We start from the raw sequence: 27,228 nt of genomic DNA, 5'->3' as shown, positions 1-27,228 counted from the left end.
TGAGGAAGGCCTGTGTTCAGCAGTGGACACTAAACGCGGCTGATAGTATGATGATAATATCTTTTTTTCTATTTAATTACACTATAATAATTATAATTAGCTTTGATAATAATGACTTAACACCTACGTGGTACAAGCACAAATAATATAACACTAAACTAGTAAAAAGAAATTATCACAGGTACCTTCAACGACATATCATTAGCCTTACCTTCTAATATGTCAAGTGTTAGGACACATTTTATACACACTTAACACTTATAATTAAATTAATAAAAATGTATTCATTTGTTAAATAAATGTACCTACATGAGATAAGAATTGTAAATCAATTACACGTAATAAAATATACGGTACGTAAAAACTGACGACAAATCTACCTACTTACTTAAAATTATCTAAAATATAAGTTATGTTTTACTTGTATAATCAATATTAAATATAATTAATAAAATTGTTATTTGATTATTTTTTAATACATATAGCTCGGTACAAATCTGAGTAAAAAAAAAAAAAACTACAACCTTGAGCATATATCACTTGGCATATCAATTACTACGTGTAGCCAAATTTCATGACGATTGGCCAATTTGGCAGCTAAGCATAAGGAACAAACAAACACACTTTCACTTTTATAAATTTACTAAGAGTTAAATGCTGTAATGACTGTAAATAAGTCAACTGCTGAAAGGAGGCTTTCCAAATATATTAAGCGAATCCGAGACACTTCTATTCTATTAACCACTCAATACGTAAGATAGAAATATTACTCTCCCTAGGTAGGGAAGAAAAATGTTTGTAATAGAAACTACCGGAATCAGTATTAAGAATATACCATATCAGGCCGACCTTCACGTGGTCTGTCTAGGAATCTATCGTGATTAATTCTGAAATAAAATTTATTTATCCTAAAATAATGTATCATCGGACATAACTACATCGTCATCTATTATCCGCCATTAGTAATAGCGTAAAGTAAATACGCCAATATAATTATCATTCCATCAAAAAAATTTACAGACGACTTACATGATGATTTTTATAGACTACAAAAAAGTAGGTTCTAAATCCGACTTTTATGATTATTTTTAACCAAATTATTTACACCCATTCTAAATTAATAAAAGATAAGATCTTTTTTAAGAAAATATCAACCATTTAACGAGAAATATACTACAATATCTTATCATATAAACAGAAAAATGCCCTGTGGTCCCAACAAAGAACGGGCCAACCTGCCCTTTCCCATGGATGTCATAAGAGGTAACTAAGGGAACTTAATGGTTAAGGGATGAGCAGCAGCGCCCCTCTTACAACATTACCAAAGCCTAACTGCAGTTGATAACGCCTGCCAAGCATGGCAGCTATTGGCAAAATCCCCCGATAGGGTGAGGCCTATATTCTGTGCAGAATAGGCAATAAAGAGTAACATAAATATAATACTGTTAAATCGAGCATCTGCCTCTTCTTTATTCTGTAATTATACTGAACAGAAAATAAATATGACAATGAAGTTACAGAATACGGAAACTATGAAGTAGAGAGGGGAGGGGGAGTAATATTCGATATCAATGTATTAAGTTTTTCTGGACATTAATGACCACCCATCGCGATATCATCCATACCAATCGGATATCTACATTCATTACGAGCAGATTCTTCTTTTCGATGAATAAGCGATAGTTAATATATCCGTTATTTATTTTCTTAATAGATGATAATGAAATGGTGACCCCGTCTGCGCTACCGGTATACACTGGCGGGACACCAGTGAGGAATGATAGATGAGTATGAAAGCAGGTCAGTTAGCCCATCATGACGAATGCAAGAAGTATTAATCACAATGGTTTCTAGGGGAAACCGCGTGGAGGTTAAACTTACAGGGCTTGCTAGCAATGGGGTCATTCGTCCATATTACTAACAATCCCTTTCTCTACATATATCTGTTATTAGGTTAATGTAAGTGCTGTTATTGTAACTACAATATATATTGCTATATATTACCCACCTTTTTTAGTAAGAAGTTACAGAAGGATCGACAACTGACAACTTATGGCAATTAAAGATGCATAAAAAATACTTATATAAAGTAACATTTTTTATTTAGATTTCGCAGATATCTTAAATTTTTCAATAGTTCAATATAGTAACCCAAAGAGGGTTGACGTCAGGCAGGCGGCGTGTCGTAAAACTAAAAGCCAAATCTCTTTGTAATATGGATAAAAACATTACGCCGACCCAGATCAGATCAGATTTTTTGATACTTTTGTTTATAAAAAAAGTAGCTTGCTGATCGGGAAGACATCATCGTGTCCATATTTCAATGCACCTATCATTAATCTATGTTCAATGCTAGAATATCAGGTTCATATTGTTTTCACCATAATATAATCTCATTTGAAATTTTGGCCATTTTATCCTATATATTTCTTTTAATTTAGGTATTAACTGTTATGATGGTAAATGCAGAAATATTTTTACACTCCACGCGACTTTTCCAATTTTCTTTCCCTAAAAGCCTTATCTAATATAATCTAATGAACATTCAAAAAAATTTAATTTGAGATAAACTTATGTACGACTGTAGCAAGTATGATTGTGTGTTTTGCAAAATATTTTATTATTTCTTGTTCTTAGTGCAAAATACAATATTTAATTAAATCTCAAAAAAGAGGACCGCAGGTATTCTCCTTAATCTATATCAAATCTACGCGACAGATTTTTCCATTTCTGTATTGGCGAATTTCATTAATCACTTGCTTTTCTGCGACTTTCTCCACGCGATCGGGATATATTCAAGTCCACTAACAAAAGTAGCCTCTGTCCTTCTGCATCCTATATATGGTATGTAGTTTATATAGCTAATTTTAAGCGCCTACATGTACAGCAAACTTCGTAGTGAACGGTTTAACCAATAAAGCGCTATGGAGTAACAAATTTACAATTATAGGATTAATAAGGATTTGAATTAACCTATTTTTATTATTAAATTATTATTTGCCTACTCTTTACCTAGTTCTTATAAGAGAGTGATGGGATGAAGTTATCGTTATAAATAAAAATTTCAATATACTTTTAACTTAATTTATTCTCAAAAAAAGAAAAGAAATATTTCACATGATCCTGATTAGAACAGTTACCACAGTACAGAAATATTGATTAAATATGTTTAGGATTATTGAAAATCAATTATTGTATTGATAAAATTTTTTCATAAATATATCCATATTTTGATTAAAAAATAAAATCTAATTATTACTTAATTGAATGCATTAATAGATATACATTTACGATAGATTCACATTTTTTATAAAAAAAAACTTTAATACTCTGTGGTCCAATTTAGACAACCTAATAAATATGAATACTGAATCTCACTCAATCTATCAATTTTTAATAACCCTATATTTCAACATAATTATTAATAACATATTCTTTGTAAGACCCGTATGTAAAATTTTTAATTATCAACATGAGAGAGCATTTAAAATGGAAAATTCAACACTATTACCTTACAAGTAACGTCATTTTACTTCATCTGCTTCAGTACTGTGGTGCTGATAAATGAAAAAAAAAAATTAAAGCCTTGAAATAAGTGGTACAGTGATAAAAAACTGAAACACGGACTAAACCACGTTATAAACTTAAACTAAACATCATGGACGTGTTTTATACTATTACAAAAATATTAATTTCATGTAAGAAATAATAATGAATGAAAATTAATGAAATATAGAATGAATAAGGAGTTCGGCGCATAATCCGTCTCAGAAATAAACTTTTTTTTTTCACAAACAAACAAAAGGTTATCGTAGTCTATGGCGCTTTCTACATCAAGAATGCCACGTGGGCATTGCTTTCCTGAAGAATCTTAAATATGCCCTTTTTGGAAAAACCAGACATAAAAATCAGTTTCCCAGAAACAAAACTCTGTCCTAGACAAGTGGAATCTATAAATAGATTTATTTCAATTAGTGCTCGCTCGAGAAAGCACAAAACACCGGATATTATCATCTTATTCTATTTCATGGGATCGCTAGCTCTAATTGTATAGAAAGATCCGTTTGCAGTATGCCCAGAGGGGCTCAACAGGCAACTCAGGTAATATATAGTTGAAAAGTTGAACTTAAAATGTGGTACAAAAGGCGGACTTAATTCTATAGGCATTCCCTACCAATCAACATTTAGGATATGCGAAGATAATCGAAAAGATAAACAGAATTCACTATCTACAGCTTGGTTTGCTCCCATCCATTGAAATGGGTTGACACAACTCAACTAAGTAGACGAACTAAACAAAATTACTCTAAATTCAATATGTAGAACATAAGCAACATATATATTTATTTACTTATAAAAATACGCCTGAGATTATATAGATAGTGTCACCATAGAAATGCTTCGAAAAAAATGGGTCAACTTTTTCATACAATTTTGCGTGATAAGTAGTTATGAGTGATTCCTTTATAACTTCTATATTTATTTTGTCTTATAATTTCTACATCTTTTTAATACGTAAACACTTATTTTTATTTTTAAGTAAAACGCCAAAATACATTGTATGTGTAAGTATATAGAATACTAATAAAAAAAAACGAGTCAGCTAATTTGACAATCAGCTGACAAAAAGTTGACCTGTTTTTAGGGGCACGATAACGTATCTATATAATCTAAGGCCTGTGAGGATATGTCAAAACCGATCGGTGGAAACAATACAAATCACACAGTAAATTATAAAGTAAAATAGTATAAAATAGGTCCAATTTTAAAGTCACGAGTTAAAGTATTAAAACAATGCGTCGAATACTTAAAATAACTTATTACCGAGTAATGGTAAACTCATACTAAATTGAACAATATATAATAGAGCCACGCTTGTTTGTTCACATAAATGTAAAAAGGATATACATAATAGGATTTTTTTTTAACCACATTAAACTCGGCATTATTATGCTATTGTTAAATTTAGAATATCGTTTTAAAATATGTTTAGACTTACCGAACTAAATGTTTAAAATTATACTCAGGTTTCTAAAGTTCAAAGGTTAAGGTTAAGTTAAACCTTAAGTTCCCAGGTTCTTTTATTGTATGGCATATTTAGTGCACAGACAAGAGTGATGTGACTACATATTTTTAACCTTATCTACGAATTAACATTTTTTTTTTTTTTTGCAACCAAACCTTTCAAAAATATTTAATCAATAGTGCATTTTGGTCGGCAAGTCCAAAACACCCATTTTCGAGTACTATTCATACATTATGTACAAACACACGTAAATGCTTATTAAATATATACGTATCAATATCTTCTATAAACTCTATTCATGTAAATTCTATGTCTTTGTATTCGACGATGTAACCTATTATTACTATAATACATCTCTTGTTTTAATTAATAACGTTCTATGGAGTTTCCGTTTTATTCTAGGCTTTTCTAAAGTCTCATTTTCCAATAATATCAATTTCACATTTGTATAACATAGACATTTCAAGATTATAAAATGCCGCAGCAAAATTTTCTTTTTAATAGATTTATTAAACAAAAATAGATTTATCATTTTGTTTCATTAACATTTTATAATTTTGGTAAATAATTAATATACCATGTATCAGTGGAACGACATATTAATTATTTATATCAATATATTAAAACGCTACGGCATTTTATATAATATTGCAACATTTCCTACTTTCTTTCCAATCTCCATCATGATCTTTCCAACCTTATCAAATAATGAAAAATCTTAGCATCAGATTTTCTATCAATCTTCTCTCCACTAGTTTAAAAGGCAGTGAGTGCCGGCTACCGTGGTTTGTCTAAATTTACAAAATCTTTTACAATAGTATTTGACCTGTCGGCTGCCTACAAATGTAGAAACCCCATTCTAATTTACATAATGATACACCTCTTTGAGTCCTTCTCCGGTCCGTGGTTGTTAGCGGCGGGAGTAGCGGTGGGGGTCGCCAAGGGAGTCGCGAGGGGCGTACTAGCGGTCGCCTTAAGCGATTCGGGGTCGAACGTGTCGGTCGACAACACAGGCGCCGACAGCGGCAGGTTTGTGTTTATACCCACGATCTACGGAATTAATTTAATTATATATCAAAGAAAAATAATTACTCAAATGTAAAATATTAAAAGGATGCAGTTATTTACCACTGCTTTCATAAAAGTCATTTTATAAGTATTACGTTGTACAAGTATGTGAATGCGTTTATGCGAAGACAATGAGTGTGTACAAGTAGTGTGGGTAAATTTAGGACTCCGTTAGTGTGCGAGTATGTGTTGTAGTGTGAGTTGTTTTACAAACGTGTATGACTACGGTAAAATTCTATGTATGTAGATGTATGAGACTTACTTCAGCAGCGCGGCGGGCAGGCAGCGGTGTACTGGCGAGCGTACGGCGGAAGGGTTGTGCAATGCGCTCCAACAAACGTCTCCGCTTGCCGATCACTCCCTCCGCCTCTGCATCCCCGCCCACTTCCTGTGCCTCCTCGCCCAGCTCTACCTCATCGCTCTCCGGCTTGCGCTTGCGTCCGACCACGGTACCAGTCGGTCGGGTCGGTTGCTCCGACGCTGTAACAAATTCATCTTCATAAGAACAATAAAGCTAATGAAAATATAAACAAACAAATAATTTAACAGACCATAAAACAGTTTGTTAATGTTCAGTAGTAGTACAAATAAAAAATTTAATTATTGTTTCGATTAAAATCGAATAATTGAAACCAATTTTGTTTAGTGAATGTTTTTATGGTAATTTCAACAAAAAATGTTTACTAAAGTAATAAAAAGAATTAAGTTCTTTTGAAACAGACCATAAGAGTTCTAAGAACATGCAATAAACAGTGAATTTATTCTTGAAATTCCATTAATTTGTTCCAATTCATTGATATTGGAATTTAGACATTTCACACTCTTGAATTTACAATATTAGCGAAATAATGGTTCCATATTGTTTTGATAGATGCATATTAGTATAACTTGCCAATGCAAACGACTGTAAACCAATGACTGTAAACTAATTCCTGTTCTTTCATCAGTGCAGTATAAAATTGTCATTAGCAATAGATTGGATTGATATTGGATTCAAGAGTAGACATGCAGGTAGGTTTTCATTAAAATAAATATGAGAACTAACAAATTGATCGCAAATGCAGTTGAGCCACAAAAGAATGTTTGAATGAATAAAAATATATCTGAAGAATGCAATATATTTTCAGAACGTTTTCGGATTAGCATTTCGTTAGAATTGAAATTAGTTTACTTATATAATAGAAGATTAAAAATTAAAATCTCAATATTGAGACGAGAGAGTTGAGGCAAACCATCTCTTTAAGATTAATCATAACGTTCCAATCGGCGAACTTGCCTGGTAACCTAACGATAAGAAATTCTTGATGATTCCAATAGGCATATATGAATTGGTATATTTTGTATATATCAGATACTGTCCGACTTCAGTGCTTTTCTCAAGAACAAGAGGGATCGGTGTGTGACGGGGCTTATTCAAATCCCACACTTTTCAAATCGAATAGATAAATAATGTTGAGGCGACTCACAGTTGAGGCTGGCGAGGGAGCGCGCGCTTCTGTTAACCGCAAAGTTTCTGAGGGTCATCTCCTTGAGCGGCTTGTAGGAGCGCCGCCCTCGGATGTTGCGCAGTCCGCTTAGGTATGAATCGTCCAGAGACGGGTCCTCCGATACAAATGACGATGTCTCCGTTATATCCATCTCCATCGTTGTGTTGTTACCTGTAACAATACATAATATTAAATTTATTATTTACAATAATTTATACGCTTAATAAATTATACTCGTATTTTTAAGTGATTTCCAAAAGAAGAAGATTCTCTATTGATCAGATTTTTTTGAGACTAGTTTCTACTATTACAAGGCCAGTTCTGAACCGATTTTCAGAATTCTCTGTACAATCGATAGAGTTTGCTCCTTACACTTGGCAAATGTAGCAAAATCCGCTTGTATATATGGAATATTACACACTGTATCCTACAGGGGGGAAAGAGATTGTTTGTAATGGGTTCTAACAGCCCTATTGCTAGCAATATCAGGTCGATCTCAATACGGTTCCATACGGTTGGGCCAACTGACCTACCTTCATCCTCATCTATCGTCTATCACTGGTGCGGCGCCAGCGTATTCCGATAGCTTAGGCGAGCTTACCATTCCATTTCCACGCATTAAAAAAAAATTTATGGTACATTTTAAAAATGTATTTAACCACGATATATTTTGTATAATGCAATTTACAAAACATGTCGTCGTTTGGTGAGGCGTTCGCGATTATAATCGTATTTTTTACACAGCAATATATACAAAAAAAAAAATTATACCCAGTAATATTTAATAAGTATCTTCCATCGAGAACGTCATGTCAACCCAATACACAGTATCATTAACAGGATAAAAAATGAAGCATTTGTAACTCCCAAGTTCAAAATATAATTCTAATCATCTCAACTTTCCAACTATACCTGTATAGTTAGCCATCACGGAGCTAGCTGTGTGGTCGGCGAGACGACTGGAGCGACCGCTGCGGCGGTACGGGGACACCTTCACGCGAGACTTAGAGAAGTTAGTATCTGTCTTGCGCGGCTCCTCCGTGCCTGCCGCGTCTGCGGACACGACGCATCACACTACACTTATCGTTACCATATTCTATTCATATTATAATACTTCCAATTCTTAATATTATATAAAATACGGCGGCAAGACTGACTAACAGTTTAGTCTGTGCTATTAGCTAAATATGTAAGCTTGTAATTTTTGTTTTATTACTGGCAACAATTGAGTTTTTTAATATCATATTTATACTACCTAACCTAACCTTTTTTTTTTTTTTTTTAACCTCTGGAAAATGCTTTATGCAGACCCATACACCTTGTGGGAGGTGTATGGGTACTGTGGGAGTCCCCCCGTAAGGTGGGGGTGTACCCACCAAAAACCAGACGATATACCCTCGAGGTGCCATATGTCGGAGACATGGGTTCGCTTTCGCACTCACCACATCTCCGACGGCAGCGACCCGCCCCTTGATGGTAAGTAAGAGCAGGTCTCCTCTCTCAAGATAGGGTGAATGGCGTGCTCACCCTACCACTCGGGGGATGCGCCGGTATATAAGCACATCCCCCAGGTACCTAACCTAACCTGGAATGGCAATTGAGAACTATCACCTATACATATGAACAATTACTACAATAAGTTATTACTGAGGGAAAAGGGATTGTTAGCAATGGAGTTTGACAGCCCCATTGCTAGCAATAATGCCTTATTAGGTCGACCTCCACGTGGTTCCCCCTGGAAACCATTGTGAACAATTCTTGTTGAATTCATCACGATGGGCTAACTGACCTACTTCATCCTCATCTATCATCCTTCACTGGTGCCCCGCCGGTGTATACCGATAGCGTGAGTGGGGTTTACCATTCCATTATCATCCATTAAAAAAAAATAGGTTATTATTTCATATCCATACATCAACAGAATAATTTTTACACCAAAACGCACCCAAACGAGCACAGCTGCTTAGTAGACGAAATAGAAGTGGCCTCTTCTTAGCGAATATGTTACGCGAATATCTGACGATACTCATCCAAACAACATTATTCAGTCTTCTTCTGGCGAAGGTAAAATTACTGGTAAGAATAGAATTTTCACTGTTCGAAAAATTTGAAAGCTGACATATAAAATCGGGTAGCGGTACTGTTCTTTATTATGAACTATAAAGGTATATATACCACATTCGACGACCTCTATACAGCCGCGGTTCTTTGCAGCGCAATAGTAAATAAAGCTCCCGCATCATAATGAACGAGGTGCTATTCGAATTCTTCCGAGTCGAGAATTAATTATCCAAAATTTATAAATTCTGTTCAAACCGAGAATTCTAGATTGTATACACCAATTTAATAAAAGATCTGGTTCTTAGCATTACAAGATCTCCTAGTTTGAAGGTTTCATATTTTTGTAGGATTTAGAAAAAAAATCCTCATTATAACTATTTCTTTCAAGTGAGTTTACATATAATAAGTAACTTTATTGACAAAATTTCTTACCTTCTGCTCCTTCAACATCAACCACGATTTCCACTTCCATTTTCTCAGACTTTTCGCCATTTCTCTCAACCTTATCACCATCTTGTTTAGATTCATTCTCCTGTGTTTTTTTAGCCTCTTGCTTATCCTGTTTCTTTGGAGTTTCCTGTGTTTGCTTTGTACTTTCCTGAGGTTTCTCCTGTGTTTTATCCTGGGGTTTTTTGCCATCCGGCTTCGGCGAATCCGCTGAACGAAGTTTGCGATCTGTTGCTAACGCATCGTCTTTCAATTTGAGGACTTTTGAATCTTTTGACTGAAATCGAAGAATCAGTGACGACATATAAAAAAGATGTTTGCGAAGAAATTGATACACTTTTAAGAATAAGATCGACCATTGTTTTTCTGTGCGATTTATTTCTATTAATTGTTACTACTGCTAAATATTCTACTGTAATCTTTTGGTGAAAATAATTTGAACACAAATCCTTCATATGTTAATATAGATATTAAGTTATATAAACATACGTATAATTATATAGTAATCGGTGTGTGTAAGCATTGTCCGCAGCTGACAACCATCGAATACTGTGCAACTTGTAAAGAATTATTTTTAATTTTCGATTTTAAATTTTACTGCGTATTTAATAAGGCTGAAGTAAAGACGAACATCAATTGATGATATTGCATATATAGTATATTACATATAAGTGTATACCCGCACCATTTACTATATATAGTTTGATGAAGATGTATGAGATTAAAAACATTCACGCGAAAATGAAATGTAATTCATTCGGTATAACCCAGCCAATGAAATTGTATAATTGAGTTAATAATACTGCCTCAACGGCATGCTTATTCAACACGAGTATACAAAATTCGTATATATTCATTTATTTTAACCCAAAGGAAAAAGATATCATTTACGATTATTTCGTTGAAAAAAAAAAGTTTCTATTCAAATTAACCATGAGATCCCAAAGCCTATATATAGATAAATTGAAACAAGTTCAAAATATATAGAAAAACTCGTGTCAATCCATATTGGACTTTTATAATATTACTTTATATTCTATAAACCCAGACAGATCATGCAATAAGAAAAAAATGTCGAATTTGGGTCAATGCTAAAGTTATTGAATGCAATTTTGTTAAATTATGTCGCTGTTGTATATTCAGGTGTTACTTATTCAAAAATACATGCAAAATGACACACATTTTTTTTTGTTTATTCTCTACGATTTATTATGAGAAAGTTGATAAATTTGATAATTTTAATATTTGGTTTACTCCTAAGATGTATGTACATCATATTGAAAAATCAGAAAGATTAGAAAATATTTAGTTTAGAACCGAATAATATTAATTTTAAAATTGTAAATTTATTACTAAAGTCTTCAAGAGTGAAAATAAATGATTGGTGCATTGGACAGCATAATATATATATTCTGTACAGTTAATATTATTGTTCAGATCTATAGACAGTGGTGATCTTATATGCTTGTATGCCATTCCTGATTTATATCAATGTTGCTTTGGATTTGAGGCCATAACAGTAACGTAAATAAATACAGAGACGTTAGATAACAGACTACCGAACAATGACGCCCAAAAAGGGTCCGAGGCAACTCTGCTTTAGACAGTAGTGTGATAAATTACACTTGTATAGCTTGTTTTTTATAATAAATCTAGAGAACCCTATTTGAAGAAATTATTTATTGTTATAAAAAACCTTGCAATCTGATTTAAGACATGTAGTAAATTCACACTGCAACTCGGACACATTTTGTACTCGTTTTGTAAATGATTCGATATCTCCATTTTATATTACATCATAATAAAACACTAGAGACAATTTCGATTTCAATGAAGACAGACTTACATCGTCGGCTGCAGCGTCCGGCTGACGGTCGGACGACGGTCGTGGTGTCTCGGGGGTGCGGGTCACTTTTGCCTTCACCAGAAATGTTCTATTAGTGGTAGGTTAGTGTGATCTATGCAGATACTTGAATATTTTTCTTATGTCGTTTTGTATGGTTGCGTAATTTACTGTTATTTAAAATATTAATAGTAGTTTCTTAAGTACTAGTTGTAATAAAATTTCCGATATTAACAAAAATATATTAAAAATATTAAAAATTATAGAGCTGAAGAATATATAGTTATGAAATAAACTTTTTATACAATGAAAATGGGAATAAATGAATTTTATGATTCACATGCTATCATGCTTGACCAACACCTCATTCCAATAGGCAAAACTACTGAAATTAATTAAGAAGTAAATAAACTTAAATCGAAATTATTCTATGATACTCAATAACGCGTCTTAGTTATTCATATAACTGTAATAACAGGTGGTTGACTTATTATTGAATCTTATTTCTACCAAATTTACTGTCTGTATATTGTACTGGCATTATTTTTATTTCAATTATATTTTAAAACTTACTATATGCAATAAACATGTAGTTTATAATGTAAGCTATACTCCACAAAACATTAATTCCGCTATCAATAGCATGTGTGTGACTGACAACACTTAAAGATTGACCACAGTATCGTCAGTTACTAAGAGCACAAACTAATGGCAGCGGAAATAATCAAAATAAATATAATCAAATAATCAGTGATAAAAATAATGAGATATGACATTAAAATATCAAATTTACTTAATAAGAACTAGTAACCTGGCTGGATTCGATAAAAATCAGAATATCATGCAATAATTTCGATCGACTAAGAACCGTAAACTGTGTGGGATTCCCGTAACGTTACCGCTGTCTCTTTCCATCAGCCGGACATGACGAACGCACATGCGCGACAGTATCTACTTCACATGTCATCGCTGACGCGCATGTGCGTCACGAAACGTCCAGACACGTCCGTCACCACACACGCAACGAACACAACAAACTCAGGTACCAAACATGGGTACCTGTGATCTCCTCGTCAGGCTGCGACTTGGGGCGTTCTCCGGTGTCGGCGGTTCGAAACACTCAGCGTCCGACGTGTCGTCATATGTCAGTTCAGGGAACAGTTCGTCTTGGTCGTGATCGTCTATGACCAACATCTCGTCATCATCCGATTCACTCACCGTTCCGTTCAACGCTTCGTCAGTGCCGTTTGTATTCGTGACGTCACTGACACCGTTGTGTACATCTTTTCCGTTCTGTTTTCTGGTATCTTTTTTCTCTTCCTGCTTCTCCTGGAATTATTAGTAAAGTGGCTGATGATGGTTACCATGACTATTAATAATGTTGTTTAGTTGTTATTAAAACACTACATTCATAATAATGTCATATTATATTATTTTTCAACAATGTATAAATGAAAAATTTCAATTGCCTTATTTAATTTTGACAATGTATTGAACACTGTTGTTGTGATCATGCTTTTTAAAAAAAATTATAATATGAAAATTATTTTTGTGGTTAGTATTAGCTCTATAATAAATAAAATAAAACTTTAAATGAATGTTAATTCTATTAAAGTTAAACAAATACCTTTCCATTTCTTTCCCCTTTACTGCTATCTTCTTTAGGCTTCTCTTGCGCTTCTGCTTTCTTTTCCTGGTTTTTCTCCGTAGTCTTTTTATCAGACTTGTCTACATTTTTCTCTGTTTTGTCGTTACTTTTTTCACCGGAATTCTTCTCGCCGACTTTCTCAGCACTCTTTTCAGCTGCTTGTTTTTCTTTTTCGGCATTGGCAGCCACTTTCTTTTTCATTTCTTTAACAGGGCTATCTGTTTGCCTCTGAAATAAAATTAAAAAATAGTATATTTTTAGCGATTAATGAGATAAATTACAGTGCAATCTAAAATTTAGTTTATATTTCTGATACTAATTGTTTAAATACTTGAAACTAAAATTTTATTTTCCAAATTTTTTACTCCAACAATTTTTTTTTTATATATATTTTTATACATTTCAATTACAACAAATAGTTTACCACTCGTTTTAATAAAACAAACAAGAATAACACAGTAAATAAAACATTACAAACAGTAATATAAGACGCACACGCTACAACTAAAACTGGCCGCCAGTGGCCGCATACAAGTTATAAACCCATACAATTTACTACATTGTTCATTTACCCGGAACGCTTTTTTAACATCCTTTGTTTTGCAAGGGGAGTGGTGCATCGTGCTGGCTCTTTCATAAAAACTGCATATAAAACTTGTTACGATGATCCCGTGGATTTTAATCCACAATAATAGCGCTTCATGAGGTTGTACATATGACAAACGGTTTTTGTTATATTTTTTTCGTTAAAAAAAAATATTGGCTTTTTTGTATTAATCTTATTAATGTAATAAAATTGTAAGTAGACGAAGTCTACACATAAAAGATCTTAAAGAAAAATTAATATACCGGGGGGTCTCAACAAATATGAAATTATATTTGTTGTTGTATTGTATTTTTTATGTTTGTTACAATGTTGTGCCGTGCCGTCGTGGCAATGAAATAGAAAAACGCCCAATGTATACAAATCTTAACAATAAGGTTATTCACATTATCATTAAATTAGACAGACAGTGGCCCACATAGTAACTTGTTACGCGGGCATTAACACCTGTCCCCATACATAACTAATAGAGGTTGGTGAGAACACGTGCATACCAACCAACTAATAAAATTAAAATCTGTGTCATCGATAAGTACTCGAAGTGCTGCTTCGCGATATATGATAATGTTATCGACATCAAAACTTGATATTTTTAAATAAAATTATTATGATGATGACCCATATACTACAGAACAAACAACTCTACTACACTATTCTATAAAATCTCACCTTTTCTTTCTCCTTGTCTTCATTTACACCCCCTTTACGGGTGGACACCTTCTGGCTCATGGTGCACCTGGGAATAAAAAAAAATAGTTATCAAAAATGAGAAGTCAATAAATACTAGACTTTACCTAAAATATATATATGGTATACCCTATGTTCTTAAATACTAAACGCCTGTTTCGTGAAAATTCCATATGTACCTTCAACCTTTACCCGCCGCTTCGTTCACATGAATATTGAATTTGTTCAATAATTCTGGTTGTTGGTATAGGTAGAGATAAAATAGTTAAAAAAGAAAACCACGTGTATATTTTAATTATGAATTATAAACAACAATTCTGCAAAGTTTGTTTAAAGTTGGACGATGCAATAATTTGATACAAAAATTACCCTTCCCCTACCTCAATCCTCTATAAGTTTATTAGTAGTTTTTATTTAAGTAGATATCGCTGGATCCACATCCGATGGATTATAATAAGAGCTTGCAACACTAAACTTTGCTAGGTCACATTCTGTATAATAGTATGAGTTTCAAAATTGAAACTAAGTATATCAGTTTATGTATGAATAGTTACAAAAATAAAGTAATATCAAGACGCAACTCAAGATATAGAAGGTAATTAAAAAAAGGCCCGCCGTATCTCCAGATCTAAGAACAGGGCTCCATTGAGATATTTTCAATGTATTTGGGTTATATGACCACATCACAGCACAAGTGTTATTAGTTATTGAAGATCACAATTAAAGAACACAACGGTAAGAAATTGTTATAAAAACTGGTTTTTACCGGTTTTAACTGATACGATAAGGTACCTTCATAGAACAGAATCTCAGGTACGCTGCCTCGATACGGTACATTGAAATATTTCTTGACATAAATTATCAGGGTATAGATGTAAGTTTATGTATTCAGAAGAGAAAAATGTTATTAAAAAATTACTAATTTAATGTTACGAGTCATTTTATTGCAAACGAATTTAAAGACTTGCATATTTTCAGTCGTAGTCAATTAATATTTATCTGCGTCTAACAAACGCAAGTCTACGTGTAGACACGTGGGGTGAATAACCTCGCATATACACTAGTAGTAGGTAGTTAATAATATGTGGTTTGGTTTAAGGGACAGACTGTTTGAACTTATTGTTAAGTTTACCAATTGTACACTTTTTCAACCGACTTTAAAAAGAAGGAGGTTCTAAATTCGGTTGTATATTTTTATAATTGTTACTTCATAAACTCCGTCACTTGTAACCGATTAGGATTTTTTTTTTATCATAACAACATTAAAGGACATACTTAGAAATTCTTCATCATCATTCTTTAACCCTTTAATTGTCCACTTCTGACACACGTCTTTGCCTTCCTAATATGGAGTTTTGCCAGTAAATGCCACGCTTAGCAACGGATTGGAAACCGCAGATAGGCATTTAGAGATATTTTAAGAGGAACGGTGCTGCTCATCACTCCACCATTAAGTTTCTTTGGTCGCCTTTTACGACGCCCACAGGAAAGGAAGGGATGGCCTATTCTATGCCAGATCCGAAGCCAACTTTCAGATTGGTTCCATAGAAATTTTATTAAAATCAATTCATTTCTTTAAACATTAAAAAGACTGGTATTGTAGTCGTTTTTTTAGAGGCATAATCTTTATTATATATAGCACAATAAAAATTATAATAAATAATTATTTTATATTCCTTTGCTAGAACTTTTTACATTCAAATATCTCATATTAGTGGAATTACAAATATGTATTTCTTGAAGAAAAATCTAAACTGACATGAAATTTAATAAAACGCCGTCTATACGCCACCATAAGCTGATAAATGGAAGAAAAAAGATACAAGCTTTTAACTTTTAGTTTCTTTTTATTGCATCAGTACAATGTTGGACAAATATTATAGGCCTATATTTTTCACTTGATAAATTATTTTATTAATAGCTGGTAGGGCTGCATGCTCTAAACTCTATTCACCGTTGCGAAAAGGACCAAATCAATTTGTAGCTAAAGCATTTATCTTAGCGTTCGTCGTATGATCATTCGTCGAACTCTACAGACTGAATTTTCAAGAATAACAACTCATTACCTTGGCACTTTTTCAACATAGAATAATAAGAAGTAGAAATTGCTTCGCCATTTCGTTGATGGGTTATTCAAATTGAGCATCGCCTTAAATCACTGTACATTACAATTACAATAAAAATTAAGATTTATTGATTATTTGATATATCATACATTCGTAACATTATTAAATGGGGAAATCATAAATTTTCATATCGTTCTCTGTACTTTATGGGTAATACTTGAAAGTTTTCTTATTATCACGAAGCAAGATAAAACGAGCGTTATCGAATGGGATGTATTAACAAGTAAGCATAATAATAAGACGTCTCTATATAGCTTTATTTGAATAACGCAGTATAATCTACATTTTGTAGATTACAATTTTGATTAGATAAATATCAGTAATATAAATATTCATGCAAACACGAATTTTTAATACAACAAAGGATTGTTATTGATAGTAACGTAGGTAATAACAGATAAAATATACGGATAGAATGTAAAAAAAAAGAAAAAATATTATTTTAACTTAGTGGCCAATTTAAGTGAATGGTAGATATAGGTAGGTGTAAGACTGTTCTTTATGCAAGTGTATGTAAAGACTACGTCCAGCTATGGACAATTTTTTTTAATAAAGTTGAACAAGCTGTTTCTATTTTGACGTTTAACTTAAACGTCACAATATAAACATTTTAATAATTAAGTGTAAGTACTTATTGAAAGTGTAGCATAAATTTATACAAATTGTAATGCTGAAAAACGATACAATTATTAAACAAGTCCCGCTACAGGCTATGCATTGTACCATATCATGGCATTTAAAAGGCCGCATTACCAAGGGCTCTTTCAGAAATTAGCTTCTGTCGGCACTCGATTATATAAATAGAAAACTGAAAATAAACAATCCATAACATTTTACAGTCTGTAATTTTTAATACCTTTATTGTCTACAATGGTTTCAGTGTCTATTAGGATTCTGAGTACCTGCAACAATAATGATTAGTTTGACTTCTGATAAATATAAAAAGTTATAAAATTTATAGACACATGAAATGAACACGAAAATGACGCAAGATAGATAGAAATTAATGAGAAAATCATTTAATGACTATATTCGTCACTTCAACTTTCCTTATCAAACAACCTGTCAGTTCTATTCAAACTTCTACTAATATTAAAACTAAAGTTTTGAGTTCAAACATAATCTAAATTTTTCCACGCACCGCAATTCAGATACTGTACTCGGCAGTCGATCCAATGTTAGAACTCGTTTTTTAGAAGTAGACTATGGAAAATTTAATACATCGAAATTTAGTTACCTTACTAGTGACATGGTTGTGTTATAGGTACAACAAGGTGTTTTTAGATTAGCTGCTCCGCGGTAATTTTAGGTGTTCCACATAAATTTTTAAGTGAATTCAAAACGGAGGAACTCAAATTGAAAAAAAAAAAAAAATATGCATTTTACAATCGATAAAATTTATTTCTGTGACGATTTAATATTACTTTAGACAATACTGTCGCTATTTTTTGGGACAACCTTTAATTATTCCAACGATATTATGGTCAGATAGGATTTTATCTGTATGTCCACAAACAATGAAGGTTTATTGGTTTAATCTCTACCAATAATAAACTAGGTAATTTATAAGAGGCCACAAATAACACTAAACGTTGTATGAAAAAATTAGTAGTGCCAAATTAGGTCGACCAAGACATTAGTATGGTATCATCAACGGATACATTGCACTAATAATAAGTCCACCTTTATTCTTATATAGGTGTTATTGTGGGTGTCGAAATGATTAAAATAAATACCTAACACAATTCAATATTCACGTATACGTCGGTCCCCTCTATATGTTCCTGTGTGTAAAATAGTACGACCCGCGATGACGATATAGGTGTACACATAAACCTATTTACATAGTGTCGTTGCCGACCTGACATAGTTCTATAATTATGTAAAATTCCAGCCTGCAGTACTTCGTTGGGCGATAAGACAAGTACCTACGTACTCATTCGCAGCGACTAAGATAAATTCCGCAGTAATCTTGCATTGTGTCACGAACCCACGAATGTATTATGTATTACTAGTACCATTTGTAAAATACTAAATATGGAATTGTAATATTTTAAAAAGAACAACAAAAATTATCCATCAAGTGTTATATATTTAAATATTTTGTTCAACAAAAACATACTTCAATCGCGTCGAAAGTATGGGATTAACATGAGAGTCAAACCTTATCGAATACAATTTCTAAAAGAAATACCAAAATCAGTTTAGAAATGGCAAATATATTACGTAACTTACACACAAATAGAAATAACAGACAAACTGTTCCTTTTTAATATCGCTTAAAAACAAACAAAAATTATCCAAATGATCGGCCTAACTTACTGCACTATAAACATATACTTATTGAGTATTGTTATAACTTGGAAATAAATTGAAATTGTTACAAAACAAGGACATCGCTTGCCGGGCATTACAATACATTTATAAAGCATCAAGTTACGGAACACATTGTTTGCTCTCGTAAAAATAAAATTACACTGAGACAAGGGGAGTTGCAATTGGCCATTATTCCATTACGTGATCACTTGTCTTAGCATTCGAAACCATTAAACGAGTCATATCAATAGATGAGGTATTAATGAGTAAATAACTAAATATTAATGTATTGTATTGTCTACAGGGGAGACTTATGACCAGCAGTGGACGAATAATGGCTAAAATGATGATGATGATGAATGTTTTGAAGTAAGGTCATAAACCGGAGAGAACTTTGTGCAACTTAATATTTGCCACATTGTCTTACATATCGTTTAGTTATTAGGATGAAATCGTATATACTGCTTAGTTTGGGCCTAGATAGAGCTAAGTAATATGTCCAGTAGTATATTTTATGTATAAAGAGTAAACCAGGGGTTCCCAAACTTAGTTTGTCTACTGCCTATTTTGAGAATAAATTATTTTAGCGCCCCCATTTTTTCACCTACTCAAAAACTACTATTACTTCAAGATCAACAAATAACCCCCCAAGCCTCTACACAACGCCCCCATTCTTTTTCTAGGTCTCTTGCCGCCCCCCTTTAGGCCTGCAGCGCCCATAAGGGGGCGTTATCGGCCACTTTGGAAAAGGCTGGAGTAAACCAATCTGATACATGGCACTGCAACCGCAACATAGCTGCCACAAACAGCAGCGACGGTGATAAAGCGACGATAACTCAATGGCAACTTAACCTTGACCTCTGATAGACTCCATTATACTCTAACATAAATATACCAACATCCAATATACCCTATGACGTCGACCTCTACGCGATTCACCCTAGAAACTATCGTGGTTAATTTTTGTAGAGTTCGTGACGATGGGCTAATTGATCTGCTTTCATCTTCAACTAATATCTTTTAAAATTGCCTTGTTAACGTATACTAATAGTGCAGAGTCGGTGACAACTGTATTTTAATCCATTAAAAAAATGAAGACAACACTTAATACCAAAACGATCCATCATACATTCATTAGCATAAAGTTTTTTTTTTTTTTTTTATTGAACCTGATTCTACTCATCTACGGTTTTAGAAGAAAACTAAAGATATAAAAAATGTGGAAACGCTGCACTCGTTACGGGGCCCTTTAGGTCGGGTACGGAACATGAAAATTGTTTTGACTGATTGTTAGTTTAAAATTAGATTATTTTATAATTTTATTTTAAATTCACAAATTAACATTTTTAGATTATTTATTGTGTATATAATTTTTAGTACATGTTCATACTGTTGGTTTTATGTTTTCAATAACAATAAATTATATATATGTATATAAAAAAAAACATTTTAGATACCCAAAATTGCTGTAAAATTAACAGTAAGTCACGGTTGCCGACTTGTGTTCCTCGCTGAACTTACATAAACCAAATGCATAACGCGATAGGTCTAAAAATAAAATAATAAACAACAGTAAAGTTAAAAAACTGTACGGGCTTTCAATTAACACACTCCATAGACAAATCATTCATTGTAACGTTTTGGATTCCTGCCATTGGATCGGTCAATGACCGTAAAAAGTTGAAATGTAGCCGAGGCATAGTCATTACATAAAATTATATTGACGGAATTTTGTTTTTTGACTTTAAAGACATAAGCCTTTAAAGTCGAAGATATGACAAAAAACAACTAGTTCGTAATTTAGTTGCGTTCATTGTACGAGTTGAATAAAAAATTTAACTGTAATAATACCCTATAACGAATAGATTCAATGTCAAGAACAACATCGTTCTATAAATTATACAGCATAGAAAAGGAAGGACTCAAGATGAAATAATGTTATCAAATATTCTTTTATATTCCGATCAATAAGAGATCTTATGAAAATAGGAAGGTAATAATGTTATCTCAAAGTTTAAGAAGCTATCATTTGTAATGTAGGCTAGTGTTATTTTAAAATCACGTCGATAAATAGCATATTAATTCTTATCCAGAGTTCTTATCATGCAATAGGTTAATTATCTGAATTGCAACTATAAAATACTATTAAAACCACACGATTTCACTTGCGTATTTTAATAACATAAATAAATATATAAACATTATAAGAAAGAAAAATAAACTCACGATTCTCTGGAAACGGTGTGAAAAAATAAAATGGTGAAGAATTCCAGTTTGCTTCGCAAAAAAAAAACATCTACTTCAATCAATCGTGTCGAAACAGTAATGAACGCTGAGATACAACTATTAATTACAAATGTGGTTCATAATTGGCAAAAATATCGCATAAAATAATCACAAAAAAAAGAATTAGACTAATTGAGATCCTCTTTTTCGAATTCATTTGAAAATCAATCAAACCACTTATTAACACTAAAAATATCTCACTAACACTTCTGAAAAGGAGGATATGAGCCATACACGCCTACGTGGCAAACATTACAATGAATTGTACAAAAGAACCGAGGTACTCAATTCGAACCCTTTAGTAATAGAGAATATATGTACCTACATATTGAATGAGTGTTTGCAAAGTGCATATGTAATGTTAGGGTTCGCACAAAATTTATTTAATTACCATTTTCTTAGTAATTTACAAATAAGTTGCAAATTCAAATTTCCTTACAAATTTTCCTTACCTAAAAATTCCTTACAAATTCTCCTTCAAAAATAGAATTAGGATACTCTTGTATCTTAATTCATCTGAGCAAAATTTTAGAAGTCAACGTAGACATAATTCACTGACCAAAGCACATTGTTCTGTGGCGAAATAAACGAGATTCAATTTTAGTAAGTTTACAAATTGATACTAGCCATTTATGTTGATAACCCTAATAAAACAAAATGCTCAACTAGTACATATTACAATACGCAAATGGAAGAGCATTACCTAGTTAAACAGAGAAATGGTAATTCATATAAGCCGTTTTAGAAATTGTCTGAAAGTGTGTGTAAATTGCGAATTGCACAAAACCTTGTCTATTGTATGTAAATTTTTTCCTTATAATTTGAAAAGGGAAAAATTCTAAACTTTAGTGGTTCTTATAAATATACCTATTACCTAATATATATTTTCACCGTTAAGAGTCCATTTTAAAAAATTTTTACTGAATGAATGAAAAATAGATTCCGTTAAATCCATATTTAAATAATGTATCGTGGACAGTTCGCCATAATATCTGACCATTTTTACGAGAAACTTCACACAAACAGGAGCTTGTGTTAAAATTTCTGAAAGCAAATTCTATAATACCTTAGTTTTGGCTGCACTACGTAGATATTTATTTAAATCATACCAGAGGTAGACTTTGTACAAAAGTCGTTTGCGTGGGTACCTCTGTCCCATTCGTGTTTCAACCGTAAAGCAGTTGTTTGCATGGCTGTTTCGGTTTGAAGGGTGGGATATAGCGTGAATTTATAGGGTACACAGGAATAACACCCGAATCCTCAAGAATGGCAACGTATCGGGAGTATCATAGACCAAACAGTATACTCTGTTATGTCCATGGTACTGCTCATGTCTATAGGCGCCGGTTACCACTTTCCATCAGGTGGGCCGTCAGCTTGATTGCCATTCTAAATTGTATAAAAAAAATGTAAACAAATATAATAAATAATCTTTAAATAAACAATTATGTCATTTTTCACGATTCTATAGCAGCATTCTATATCATCATATCAGCCGTTAACTGATAGGGGTTTGCCAATAATTGCAGGGTTTGGAAACCAGGTTGGTTACCGCAGTTAGGCTTTTAGAGATGTTTTAAAAGGGACGCATCTTATGACTTCAACAGAAAGGAAGAATTCGGCAATTACTTTCAGATTTATTAGGTTGCTTGACTATACAAATAATATAACATAGCTTTTACATGTAGGTACATACATTATAGTGAGAATAAGTTGCGCAAGATTAACTAAAGATATCACGAATTTAAATACGCATATTTGTAATGTAAATTTATGTGGCTCCGGACCATTTCTTTGAATATAACATTCTAATTCTTATTATTCAGTCTATGGGGGAGGTCTATGTTCAACAGTGTTCAATTTACGGCTGATTTAATAATGATGATTTGCAATTTAACGTTGTCATACGATGAGTATTATTACTCAAACAGGTGTAAAAAATGTTACAATTATACGACCTGCAATGACTTCACACAAGTGAATACGTATATCGCTCACTATAATGTAGCTTTTTATATGTAACAAAAGTTTTAAAATTGATAAAGTATTTTTTTATTTATCCATTGCAACAAAACAAAATCTTTGCATTTTGATGGCAATCTGTGGTGACGTTGCTCTTAAAATAGATGTTTCGTTATGTTAAAACTTACATACAGATACAAAGCCTTAACCTTTTAACCGACCTAGTCGCGTTTTTCAGTAGAGAATTGTTTTTGTTTCTACAACTTCTTATTACACAATCAGACAAAATATAAAACCAAATATTTGACATATTTTAAAATTAGGTAATACAGTAAAAATTACAGTATTACATTAAAAATTATTAAAAAAAAAATCGTGTATAACATAAAGTTGCCAATTTGAATTGAGTTAAAATATAATTATATTTTACCTACTAGTTGTACTCGCGACGTCATTTACGTGACTAGAAGATATTGATTTACTGGGATAAAAACATTTCTCCAATGTAAGCCAATAAGTATAAAATACTACAATTAACACATCTAAAAGTAACAAAAAAACAGAGTCCCATTTAAAATATTAGTATTTATCAATAATGAAATTGCAGCATTCTTATTGGATTTATATATGAGCACATAGACAAACAAAGCAGACATCTTATATTACAAGTATGCCTGAATGAATTTTATGCATCAGTTATTTTAATGTGAAGGGCCAAACCTTCGCCAGTGAACTGTAATTAATATTACAGCACACCTTAAAAAAGAGAAGACATCTATTATTTATACTGCTACATAATAAGCATACCTACAAAATTAGACCAACTAAAGTATTAAACATAATTTGATTGGATTTGTCCAAAAAAAGATAATGAAAAATACTATATGAGAAAATACTATATCACACTGAGTACATATTTAAGTCCAGTAAACTTCCTAATCCTACTTAATTGCAACAACTAATTAATTACTAGTATATTATAATAATTATATAGTTACTGTGTTGTGTTTATTTGCCTCTAAGAGAAAAAAAAATAGTGATTTGAATAAATAAAACATTAATAACAAGTCTAAACAATATATTTATAAGAGACATATTTTTGCTTTTACTAAAATCACTTAGATTTTTTTTTATATTAGCATTTTATTAAGGATTTTCAAAATTAAATATCAATATATACTACTAGTTTATACTTGCATATATAATATTATATTAAAGTAAAACTATGCAATTATTTATGAAATCTTTAATTGATGTGGAACACATGTTTGCCTTATCAAAAAGTAAATAAACTGTAAACTTGTATTATCAACAAAATATTTTATTTTTGTACAGCTTGAATGAAAGTAGTAAAAGTATGTGTTATCTTTTTTTAAGTGTATATAATGGTTGAATACACAGGTTTGATAAGATTTATAATAAATTAATTATAATTTGAAAACTACATTGATACAATGTTAATTTCCTTTCAATTAAAATCAGTTTTGTGAAAAAAATTATATATCACATTCAAAAAGTAAAAATTATATATACATATAAATAAGGGTAACAAATAATTATATTCTCAGTAATAAAAGTAACATCTGTAAATCACATGAAAAACATATACTAGCAACCCACCCTGGCTTCGCACAAGTGCACATTACATTAGAAACCTCTAAAATTATCAGCTTCACATGGGTGCACATTACGTCACATCACATTAGAAACCTCTAAAATTATCAGTGTTTCTCTACTACATTATGCATGTATTATACATATAAACCTTCCTCTTGAATCACTCTATCTATTAAAAAAAACCGCTTCAAAATCCCTTGTGTAGTTTTAGATTTAAGAATACATAGAGATTATGTAGTATTTATTATACTATGTAGTGATACCCAAAATAAACTCAAGAATGAACTGAAGAATGGTACAATAAATACCCCCATGAAAAACATCAACTCTTGGTAAATTCTCCAAAATGAGCAGATTTATTCATCATCATTTCAATCATCACTGGTGGCTCTAACATTGTATACCATTAGCATAGCATCATACCGACTTTACCCATTACAACAAAAGCCATTCTCCCTACAATAACCAGTGTTTCAAAAATAGTAATCACCTTATGAATTTTAAGCAGATAACCTAGGAGAAGCTATACTTATTTGGTCATCTAACTACAATTTCAAGTAACTAACAATAAAGCACCAAAGTTTTAGACAAAAAATAGACAAAACTAGTTTTTATGCAACAACCTAGATAACATATAGATTCATAGCGAAAAGACCTTCAAAAGCAGCATAACCATTCTATTTTAATTGAAATTATGTGACTGCCACTGAATAACAATTTGAGTACAGTAAGCCGAAACTACGACGTTAGCATTGTATTACTGAATTACAATTCAATAAAATGAACCGGGCCTGTTGAATTTATAACCTAGGATGTTATTAAAAATATTAAAATAGGAAAAAAATACTTTAAAATTAGTCCTTGAAATATATTCCTCGAGTAATTATATCGCAAACCTATGACTTAATTACATTATTTAAAATAAATATAGAAAAAATAGAGAATGGCGGGCAGCGGCGTAATGGCGCGCACGACCGGATTTTGATATAAACTTGTTTATAAGTTTTACTATAAATACTTACTTTTAGGACTAATAAATATTCCACACACTTAATTTAAAACAGCACAGAACTTATTTGTCGCCAAAATATGCGTATAACGATTAAACAAAATTAATTATAATCGTGTAAGCGTTGTTAACGTTCATCGTTTTTTTCAGAACTGTACAGATTGTTGCCATGCCAACAACAACAAAAAAAAATTTCCTAGCTAATTTACAGTATTACTTCAATTTAAATTAACATATATCTACCTACATACATCTAAAATACTTATTAAAAATCTCTTATTCATCATATTATTAAACTCTATTCTTTTATTGTGCCCTTATTTTACAAACGATGTAACATACACGCTTTATAAAATTACTTAACTACCTATGAAACCATTACACATTAGAATTAATATAGGTATATAATATAAGCAATAACTTATTTATTTCAGCTTTCGCCACAAATTTGTGTGTATTATATTTATTATATTTTTTAAAATAATGATCATGTAATAAGCACTTACATGTAGAGATAAGTTGTCTACGACCATCGATTAAGAATAATAACCGAGGATAATGTTAGTAATAGTGAATGAAAGTAATGTCATTTCAACGACTGCCAATATTGACAAACTGTGTAGCAAAATTGCCAAGTTTAATATTTTTATTTTTTAGGGTAAAATTGTCAATATATAAAAATTATTGAAGAAATTTTAAAGAAAAATAAAACGTATATAAAATTTTTTATACACAGAAATTACATTACATATTAGAAGGGAATACATAATAAGAATCGAGTAATATTTGGAGTAATAAGATAATTTTATTTAGATGTCTGTTCAATAACAAACAGATATAATAAAAAAAACTGACAATCAAGAAGTAACACATCATAACAAAACTTTTAGTGATTTATGTTAATTTAGTTTTGTTATTTATAAATATTAATTATGATCACCATAATTTTTTTATCGTTTATGTAGAAATTATTTGATAAAAAGTGCTCATAATCATCTTTTCAGCCTTTGACTGTCTACTGCTAAACATAAATTTCCCCCT

At 31.8% G+C, this 27,228-nt stretch overlaps 1 protein-coding gene and 1 long non-coding RNA gene across 7 annotated transcripts; one reads left to right on the top strand and one right to left on the bottom strand.

Annotated features, from left to right (window-relative positions):
• Positions 1-3,070: 3,070 nt before the first annotated feature.
• Positions 3,071-26,349, bottom strand: LOC113514227 (caldesmon-like). Of its 6 annotated transcripts, XM_026898247.3 has the most exons (11): positions 26,201-26,349; positions 17,854-17,899; positions 14,854-14,920; positions 13,560-13,808; positions 12,992-13,261; positions 11,936-12,007; positions 10,075-10,366; positions 8,494-8,634; positions 7,561-7,752; positions 6,357-6,574; positions 3,071-6,076 (listed from the first exon to the last, which is right to left on the bottom strand). In XM_026898247.3, exons 3-11 carry the CDS (start codon positions 14,911-14,913, stop codon positions 5,891-5,893), a joined length of 1,680 nt encoding a protein of 559 aa, XP_026754048.2. In that variant the 5' UTR covers positions 14,914-14,920; positions 17,854-17,899; positions 26,201-26,349; the 3' UTR covers positions 3,071-5,890. The 6 variants fall into 6 exon arrangements, with proteins under 6 accessions (XP_026754048.2, XP_026754047.2, XP_026754050.2 ...); XM_026898246.3 differs by lacking the exon at positions 17,854-17,899; XM_026898249.3 differs by lacking the exon at positions 17,854-17,899 and having other exon boundaries at positions 13,151-13,261.
• LOC128200242 (uncharacterized) lies at positions 17,295-24,919 on the top strand. The gene is made up of 2 exons (XR_008252632.1): positions 17,295-17,477; positions 19,997-24,919. It is a non-coding gene; the product is annotated as an uncharacterized LOC128200242 (long non-coding RNA).
• Positions 26,350-27,228: the final 879 nt, after the last annotated feature.

Source organism: Galleria mellonella, unplaced genomic scaffold (assembly GCF_026898425.1).
Source record: "Galleria mellonella isolate WM207_F2 unplaced genomic scaffold, CSIRO_AGI_GalMel_v1 utg172, whole genome shotgun sequence".
In the NCBI taxonomy this organism is placed as follows: Eukaryota; Metazoa; Arthropoda; class Insecta; order Lepidoptera; family Pyralidae; genus Galleria; species Galleria mellonella.
The sequence above is the reverse complement of the archived record's forward strand: the minus strand, read 5'-3'. Positions and strand labels throughout refer to the sequence as shown.

What these genes read in the sequence shown, in the direction of transcription:
- LOC113514227 (XM_026898247.3), bottom strand. Translation starts at nt 14,913, where the DNA reads ATGAGCCAGAAGGTGTCCACCCGTAAAGGGGGTGTAAATGAAGACAAG. An exon ending in CGGACGCTGCAGCCGACGAT is followed by an intron (nt 10,367 to 11,935) that starts GTAAGTCTGTCT and finishes CTTCGATTTCAG; the next exon opens with TCAAAAGATTCAAAAGTCCT. An exon ending in TGATGTTGAAGGAGCAGAAG is followed by an intron (nt 8,635 to 10,074) that starts GTAAGAAATTTT and finishes TCGTGTCCGCAG; the next exon opens with ACGCGGCAGGCACGGAGGAG.